At 46.8% G+C, this 9,591-nt stretch overlaps 1 protein-coding gene across 1 annotated transcript in view; it reads left to right on the top strand.

Moving 5' to 3' along the window:
- The first annotated feature begins 830 nt into the window (after positions 1–830).
- Positions 831–9,591, top strand: part of NWD2 (NACHT and WD repeat domain containing 2) — a 199,251-nt gene continuing 190,490 nt past the window's right edge. The window contains exon 1 of the mRNA XM_065878292.1: positions 831–981. Within this exon, the coding sequence (XP_065734364.1) occupies positions 831–981 (151 nt within the window). The remainder of the gene's footprint in view (positions 982–9,591) is intronic.

Here is a 9,591-nt window from a genome sequence, read left to right as displayed (position 1 = left end):
AAGAGAAACGGCGACGGTGATATTCCCTCCAGGACGCACGAGACGGTCCCGAGTTTTGGTGCTTCGATCCCTGGGAGTCCGGGCTCCGTGGTGCGTCTAACTTTGAGGCGGAATTCCCAGCACTTAGGCAAAAAAAACGCGCAGACGCCGGGATGCGAGCGTTTTGGAAAATGCTCAGGGCTTGTTTGACCCTTAGTAGAGTTGGAGGAGGAGTAGCAGAAATCTCGGGCTAATTTCTTTCTGGTCATCCACCGAAGAGGCAGCCAGGAGCGCCCGGGCTCGCCCTCAGAGAAGCCAGGGAGACCCCTGGCAGCCCGAGGCCCCCCGCAACAGAACCGCTCTTAATTTAAGTGGCGGGATATTCCTGTGCCCCACGGGAGGCGGCTGGCGATAAACTCCGGACGCCTTTTGTAGATAAAGTTTGGTCCGCTCCACTTGCCCTCTCTGTCCGGGCCCCGTTGACCGCCCCCTCCTCTAGCGGCGGGCGCGGGCGGGGACATGGCCATGGGCTCGGCTTCCTGGCGCAAAGAGGCGCCGCGCCCGTAGCCGCCGGCACGCTGACCTCCCGCTCTCGCCCGCTACTGCGCTGAGCCCTGGCAACAAGCGAAGGCTGACGCCCAGAGGGGCAGAGGCGGCGGTGAGAGGGGCCCGAGGGCCCGTACGGCCGCTCTCCGCCGGCCTTTGGTGTGTGCCAGTGAGCTCGCCCGCGTCGCCTCGGGCTCGGAGCGGCTCTGAGCCGCGCCGCCTGCGGGGATCGACCTAGCCGTTCCGCGGAGCCGCGGGCAGGAACCCGAGAAGCAGGAGTCGGCGGCTCTTCCTCCCTGAAGGCAATGTGGCCGGCCGGCGCGGGCACCAAGCTGCCCTGTCCCCGGGACTCTGCGCTCCGGCGGGCGGCTTTCTCTGGGAACCTCACCGCCCTGCCTTCTCACCTGATGCCAGCCGGCCGCAGCGTCCGGGTCTTCATCAGCGCCAACCCTGAAGGTAAGTCCTTTGCTTGCGCTTGTCCGTCTGTCCTTCTATACGTCTACGCGGCGGAGCCAGAGAGAGTGCCATGGCACAGCCGGGCGCGCCGTGCGTCCCCGGCGTTCCCTTTCTCTAGCTAATACCGAGGCTGTCCTGAGCGCTTGGGACTTTAATTTGAATCACTTTTCTTCTTCCCTCGCTCATTCCTTCTGCCTGCTGACTTCCCCTGGGACACCTATTTCTCGCCCCCTGGGTTCTTTTCCCTTGGTCTAAGAAATGTCCGAGGTATTAACAGACGCTTCTGGAAGCTTCATCCTGCCACTCCCCACCCCCACCCCGTTTTTCTTTCCTTTAGCGGTTTCTTCTCCGAGGTTATCGTGAAACGCAAATAATACGTCCTCTCGCTCTCTCGGCTCCGCGGCAGATTCCTGAATGGGGGCTCCCTCCTCTGCCACTTATTCAGGCCGAGGCGAAGTGAGAGCATGGGGTTCCGCGAGGCTTGCCTCTTGCCGGTGTGCTAGTGGGACCCTTTGTCTTGGGGAGCTAAGGAGACTCTTGTGAACCCAAGATCCGCAGAGATCGAGGGGAAACGCGCTGTGCGGTCCCGAAGCAGGCTGACGCTGGTTTCCAGGTGAAGCGTTCAGGATGAGTTCATCTCTACAGTTGGGTCTTGGGCTAGATCGCCCCGGTCTAGAACTTGGCCTTCTCAGTCGTGTTCCAGCTAAAGGCTGGGGCCCTGGTAGCTGCTAAATGAAAACTTGTTGATTTATTGCATTCACAAATCACAGCGGCTGAGCTCCGGGTAGTCAGTTTTCTCTCATCACTGCCTATCAATTCACAGTCCTGAACGTTAACTTTCATTCCCAGTAAGTGAAGAAAAAGTAGGATGCATTTGACTTGGCTTGGATAAAGCTGTAAGAGTTGCTCTTTCCCAGAAAAATAAGCGTTTGGCCCTAAGATGAGTTTATAGGAGACTGAAATAGGCGTGTGAGATGGGAAACTTGCTACACTCTAACAAGCCTTGGTTCTGACAAAGAAGTAAAGGAAAAAAAGAAAGTTAACAGTCATATGGATAGAATCATCATTGCAAAACCCAAGGTTCTGGTTGCCTGTAAAAAGCATTCAGAGGACCTATAAAAAAATAGCTTTCTAAAAAAATTACTGTTTCATAAAACGGTAGCAGAAATTTCAGGTACAGTTCACCTTATGACAAAGGGATTGGGAAAAGAATCAAATAGATAACCCACAGTGATTAGTATTAGAAGGGCTGTACACTTTTGAGGGAGGGTATGACTGTCCTCTTATCAATTTACAACTTGGTTTCACAGCACTTAGTAATTAAGGAGGCTTTTTGAAAGCTGCAGTACATTCTTTAAAATTCCTTTCATCTGAACTATGTCTTACAGGATTTTTTACTTAAATCTGGATAAAGAAAACTGTGGGGCTGTGCAGCATGTTGAAGGACCTAAGGAAGTTTGCAACTTAAGTTTTCGGTGTTGTTTTTAAAAATATTGATAAAACAGCAGTATTTGAGAGAATTTAATTTTCCTGAGCTTAAAAAAAAAACCTCATAAGAAGTGTTAAGTGTGCTGATGTAAAACCAGTTAAGTAACACTTTTCTTTAAACAAGTTGTTTTGAAATACAGTGAAAAGTCTGCTAATATCATTAGTAGTTTATTTTTCTTTACATTTGTAATTTCTAGGATAAAAATCAGTGATAATGGATTTATATCAAGTTAGCTTAATATTGAATTAATATTCAAGATTAATGTCATTTTTCTTAAGCCAGTACATGTGATTCTATAAGTTTTCCCATTTCTTGAAATACAGTAGAAGCTTCAGCGTGTATTAACATTAGGACAGCAGACAAGAGAGGGGGTGAATCATGCCTTCTGGTCACTGAGCTGGGCAGCTTGAACATTGATCTTAAAAGCCCAGAAATGTGACTCTTACCTGAGAAATTGCAATAGGAGCAGGACTTCAACTTTTATCCCAAATGGAGAGCCAAGGGTATATTAAATAGAAAAGACAGAGATGGGTATTTTTTTTAAGAGCCTGAACATGAAGCTTTGCGATCTCCGTAAATGCTCTGTCAGAGACAGCACTTTCCCACCAGATCTTTATGGATATGACTCAGGAAGCAAATGGTTGTGTTTTGGTGCGATCCCGTATTAGATTGTTGGCCAATACTCAAGAGCCTCTCCGCTGTCAAATTAAGACAAAGAATTTTATCTCATGCTTTTCTTTACAAGCGGGAATGCAGTTTATGCTCTAAATAAAAGCTTCTCTGTGTTGAACTCATAGCAGTACTTTTAAGAATCCAGAAAGGATCTCCCTTAGATTGCTTTACAAAGCTTGTATGAAATTTCCCTATCAGTAATTAGGATAATACATGTTTTTAGAACATAAGTTAGCTCAGTCAATAGTTCGGTTTTCGTTCTCAAACCCTGTGAGGATGGTAGACCAGAGGGTGTTCTCCCTATTTTACAGAGGAGAAAACTGAGGCACCAGGTTAAGCTAGTTGCCTGAACTCATCTAGCAGAATGAAACAAGCTGGAGCCTGTAGGGGCCTCAAAACATCTCTCTTGGTACTTAGGTCCATGCCTGATTTCTGTAAATGTCTTACACCTATATGGTCAAGAAAATCAGCTGGCTGTAGTCAAAAATGCTGGCCTTCCTCTTGAAGCCTGACAGCCACAAGAAGCTGAGTAGCAGGAAGGAACCATAGCTGCCCTGACCCACTTTACCCCCATGAAAAGGTAGCCATAGGAGCATTCAAGGAAATGGCAGGATTTTCTGAACTCTGAAGGACACATTCCTATTCAAAAGCATATCTGCATCAGACCTGTCCCCACTGTGTGATAGACACTCGAGAAGAACCAGTGTGGGAGAGGAGTAACTGTCCCCCGTTCTCTTGCGTGGACGGACCTTGGACTTCATCTAGTCCCACCTCCCACCAACGTAGCAGTCCCATCTGTGGCATCTTTATTAATCCTTGGAATTTTTCCAGTCATTTAACCACTGTCTCTCTGCCAGAATGGCACTTATACCTCCTTGGAACAGTGGTTCTAAAGCACATATAAATTTCTCCACTGTGATTAGCCTGAATTGAATTGTCCGTGAATATGCAGAGGAGAGGAGCCTGCACAGTTCTCTCCCTGTGACTGAAATTGGAGGGGCCTGTTAAATAGTATTCCTCTTCTTTGCTTCATTTCTTACCCAAGGCTCCTTTCCTTATAAGGACACATCTCATATTGGGGACTCGACTTTCATCATCTCATCTAAACCTGATTACCTCCCAAAGGCCCCACCTCCAAATATGATCACATTGGGAGTTAGGGCTTCAACATATGAACTGGGGCGGGGGGGCAAACACTCAATCCATAACATTCTGCCCCTGACCCTCCCTCAAAATTCATGTCCTCCTGGCATGCCAAATACACTTATTGCATCCCAACAACTGCAAAAGCCTTGTCTTGTTGTAGTATCAACTCTCAAGTCTGAAGCCCAAAGTCTCAACTAAATAATATGTGGGTGAGACTCCAGATAGGACTCATCGTGAAGCGAAATTCCCCTCCAGCTGTGAAGCTGTTAGATAAGTTATAGGCTTCCAAGATACCATGAGGGGACAGGCGTAGGATAAAGTTTTCCATTCCGAAAGGAATGAGAAAACTGGGAAAATTGGAAGGAAGAAAAGGATGAAGGGTTCCAAGCAAATCTGAAACCTGACAAGGCAAATGCCATTAGGTTTTAAGGCTCTAGAATAATCCTTTTTGATGTGATGCTTTGCCTTCTGGACGTGCTGGGGTGGCAGTCTCATCTTTATGGCTCTGCCGGGAGGGAATCACCCACCCAGGCTCCAGGAGGCCCTGCCCCCAAATCTTTAGGCAGAGGCCACCTCCCCTGTTGAAGCCCAGGTGATGCCTCCCCCAACTTTGAAACTAAGGAGGCAGCCCTGATGACCTCTGAATCTTTGGGGTCATTCTTCCTTTGTCTTCAAGAAGAACACATGTTCACAGGCAGTAGCCCTGCGTTTCCAGTCCTATAGGGCCTAAGAGGTCTGACAGCCTTCCTTTTTGTCAACCTGTCTCCTCCAGTTCACACTGGCCATGTTTCTGCTGGGCAGGGGGGTTAAGGGGGGACGGTCCATGCTTCACACATATACTCATTTCTTTACCAAATGGTTGTGTGACCACACCCTTACTGTTCTTTTCAGAACAATGTTTTTTGCAATACGGATAGGCAGAGAACTTTCAAGATCATCAAGTTCTGGTTCCTTTTTGCTTAACAGTTATTACTTCAATTCATCTCTTTCTCATTTTACTATAAAGAGTTAGGAGAAACCAAGCCAATCCTGCAATACTTTCTTAGAAATCTCCTTCGCTGAACATCCAGTTTCATTGGTTCTAAATTCTACCTTCCACAAAACACTGTTCAGCCAGTTCTTTGCTACTTTATAAGTCACTTTTTCTCCATTGTCCAATAACATGTTTCTCATTTCTGAGAGTCACCAGAAGGCCTTTGTCGTCGGTAATCTGGTCATGATTGTTTATGTATTCTCTGAGAAGCCATCTCTCCAGCTCTCCTCTTTTCTTTCTGTGCTCTTACCAGAGTCTCCTTTAACGGTCCCTTCATGGCATGCTTGGCTTTTTCTAGCACACACCTCAAAACTCTTCTAGCCTCTAGCCAGTTCCAGAGCTGTTTCTACATTCTTAGATATTTGTTAGAGCAGCAACCCACTTCTTGGTACCAAAATCTGTCTTAATTTCCTAGGGTTGCCATAACAAATTACCATAGATTGGGCTTTAAACAACAGAAATCTATAGTCTTACGATTCTGGAGTCTAGAGCCTGAAATCAAGGTGTTGGCAGGGCTGTGCTCCCACTGAACGCTCTAGGGAAGAAACTTTCTCTGCCTCTTCCTACTTTGATGCCAGTCCTTGACGTCTGTGGGCTTGTGGCTTTATCACTCCAGTCCCTGCCTCATCCTCGTATGGGGGAGAGAGAACTCTTGTGTCTCTTCTTCTAAGGACAGTAGTCCCATCATGGAACCCTACCCTCATGACCTCATCTAAACCATTATCTCCCAAAGGCTTCACCCCAAAATACCATCACACTGTGGGGGGTTAGGACTTCAACATGTGAATTTGGGAGGATACAGTCCTTCAGTCCATAACAGGTAAAGTCTAAACCTGAAAAAAGACCAAATATTGCCTTTATAACTAATAAAAGCTGAAGCAGGCCAGTACTCCTTATCTGTGGTCCTGTGGGCCAGATGCGATTTTGCAATTCCACATTTTTTTAGATTTAGGGGGAAAATGGTGCATATGCTGTTTATTATTATTAATATCTGATAACCAGATATGAATATGTTTATAAGAAAACATGACTAAGTGCTGTACTGTAGAACTTTCTGCAATGCTGAGGGTCTTTATCTGCATTATTTTGTGTGAGAGCACTATTTACATATGGCTGTTGAGCTTTTGAAATGTGGCTAGTATGACTAAGAATTTGAATTTTTAATACTTCACAGTAATTGACTTAAATTTAAATAGACTCACGTGACTATTGGCTGTTGTATTGGACACATAGCTCTAAGTGGGGTAATAAGGACTGTAAGTGGCGTCATGTCCATCAAGGTCAGGTTTTGCCACCATCGACTGAGGTCACTTCAGGTTTTGCTGCCATATGAATTGGGGAAAAAAATTGTTTTCAACACTGGGGGGATTTTGTAATTGCAGGTAAGGGCTGTGGCTCTTTACTGGGGAATGTGGCTTTTAACTTGAGACAAGTGGGTTTCCCAGTACTGAACCTCAGAACTGCACAGACTTACCCTCCCCATCACTATCAGCAGTGGACAAAGTCCAGACCCGTCCCCATGGACAGAGTTGAGCCCTCTAAAATTTAAGATACAGAGGAGCTGAGAAGAATGACAGGTTTACTTACAAGAGAGAAAGAAGGGGCTGGGCTGTTTGTGCTCAGATTTTCCTTCCAAATGCATCCATCAGATAAAGACACTTGTCCCCTGAGGAATAAGTGCCGGCCCTGTCCACGGCTACTAGTAGATCCCTCTGTGTGTCGGGAGACATCTGGAGTGGAGAGAAAGATACCTCCAATGCCTCTTTTGTTTGTTTCCCATCCCCTCACCAACCCCCCACACACAGATTTATGCACTGGTCATCTTTGAAGATTGTGCACTTTTGTCTACAATGTTAATGATTGGATGCTGAGTCCTTTCCCACTTAGACTTTTTACTTTACGCGTCTTTGCATCTTCCCTGACTCTCTTCTCCATTCCTTTGGAGTCTTGGTGGGAAAGCTTATTCTCCAATTGGCAGAAGCCGCAGTAACAAGAAAGAGATAATCCCTACAGTTGCTGCATCCAATGGCCATTGGCTTTAGCTTGTGCTCCCAGACAAGAGGCAGAACGATGTGCGTCAAGAAATTCACAAGAAACCTATGAATATTCTTTACCATGGTTCTTCTTACCTTCCCTACAATGCTAATATCCAGGCTCCTTATTTTTTCATTGTTTTTATGAGTCACTAGAAAAAATAGTTAAGCCCAAGAAGCATATATATATACTCTTCTGATGCTGCAAGAATATCTTTCAAGGTTGAGAGTCTTAAAGGAAAATATCGTGAACGGCTCTTTTATGATAAATGCACACAGGACATTTATAATAAATGAATTATAAAATTTTAGTGGTTGGGTCTTCAGCAAACATTATTCAGGCAGGAGAGAATACTAGATACAAGCACAGACTTGAGAGCTAAACTAGCCAGGTTTGAGGACTCCTCAGTCCACCGTGTAATGCAGTGATTTCTTAAGCAAGTTGTTTAACTTATTTGTTCTCAGTTTCATAATCTCTAAAAGAAGACAGTAGTACCTGCCTCACAGGGTTATTGAGTAGATTAAATAAGCTAATAGACATAAAGCACTTAGAACAGTGCTGGACACTTATTAAACATTGTTTGCTATTATTATCCTTATCATCTTTATTAGTTTCCACTGTGATCCAGACACTGCAGGTATGGATATGCGGAGAGGAACAAGGCATTTCATGCCCTCAAGGGAATGCCATCTGTGAAGCTATCAGAACTCAGTAGTAAAAATAAAAGCCGTTCCAGATACTGTAGAAAACAGTGTAAGGGTTGAAGGAGTGAAAGTCAGGGGCACCAATAGGCATTTAGGTCCCATTGCCAAAGCTGTCATCCAGAGGGCAGGAAAATGTAGAAGCCACTGCCAGGATCACAGCTGCCGCTGGGGACTGGGTAGCTGGCTGGCTTCTACAAGCACGCGCTGAACCCGAGTGTCAACCACAGCTGGTGGCAGAAGAATCTCCCTGGTTCCCCTTGCCCTCCAGATCTCACACAGATTGTCCATCTGGCAGAAGGGGATTGCATTCGGACCCTGGCCACAAGTACGACTAGGACCCTCCAGGCTTCCAGCCCCTCCATCACAAGGGAGAGAGTGAAAGAAGTGCTATCGGATGTTCAACCCCAAGCAACAGTATCTGGCCCGGGCTGGGAGGGAAGGCATATTCACTCATTCGCTTATTCAACAACTAACAAGCGAATGAGTGAAGCACCCACTCCATATGGGTGCTGTTCTGGTGCTTAGAATACAACAGTAACAAAACAGGCCGGGTCTCTGCTCTCACAGAGTTTACGTGAATCATAAATTATATGTGATGGGCACTGAGCTAAAATATGAGCAGAGCGTTAAAGAGACAATGAGGGTGAGTACGCCAGCTTGGGGCCGAGGATGCGGGGTTGGGAGGGCCCCCCAGAGGAAGGAGTGGAGAGCCAGGGTGTAGAAACTGTTCTCTACGGTAATGGAATATGAGGCAAAGAGATGGCGAGATCTCTACAGGGAATAGAGAGGGATCACCTTGATTATTCAACGAAGAGCTTTTATCCTTTTGAATAAGAGTGGCGCTGATGTCTTGAGGTGATGGTATCGTTTGTTCCTTGAAAGTGGCTCATTTAGAATGACATTTAAGAAAGCGTGACTTGGGGCTTCCCTGGTGGCGCAGTGGTTGAGAGTCTGCCTGCCGATGCAGGGGACACGGGTTCGTGCCCCTGTCCGGGAGGATCCCACGTGCTGCGGAGCGGCTGGGCCCGTGAGCCATGACCGCTGAGCCTGCGTGTCCGGAGCCTGTGCTCCACAACGGGAGAGGCCACAACAGTTAGGGGCCCGCGTACCACAAAAAACAAAACAACAACAAAAAAAGAAAGCGTGACTTGGACCATATAGGTACTCTGTGTCCAAATAGATCATGGCTTTATGGTTTAATAAATCATCTACTGATCTTTAAAAATTCTTGTTACACCATAACAATGGTGCATTTGCCTTTTTTTTTTTTTTTTTTTTTTGCGGTATGCGGGCCTCTCACTGCCGTGGCCTCTCCCGTTGCGGAGCACAGGCTCCGGACGCGCAGGCCCAGCGGCCATGGCTCATGGGCCCAGCCGCTCCGCAGCACGTGGGATCTTCCCGGACCGGGGCACGAACCCGCGTCCCCTGCATCGGCAGGCGGACTCCCAACCACTGCGCCACCAGGGAAGCCCGCATTTGCCATTTTAAAGGGCGTCTGCAAGTTTGTATTTTGTTTCAGTTGTCTGTTGCTG

This window comes from Phocoena phocoena, chromosome 5, assembly GCF_963924675.1.
Source record: "Phocoena phocoena chromosome 5, mPhoPho1.1, whole genome shotgun sequence".
Classification (NCBI taxonomy): Eukaryota; Metazoa; Chordata; class Mammalia; order Artiodactyla; family Phocoenidae; genus Phocoena; species Phocoena phocoena.
Note: the sequence above shows the minus strand (reverse complement) of the source record. Positions and strands in the feature narration are given on the sequence as shown.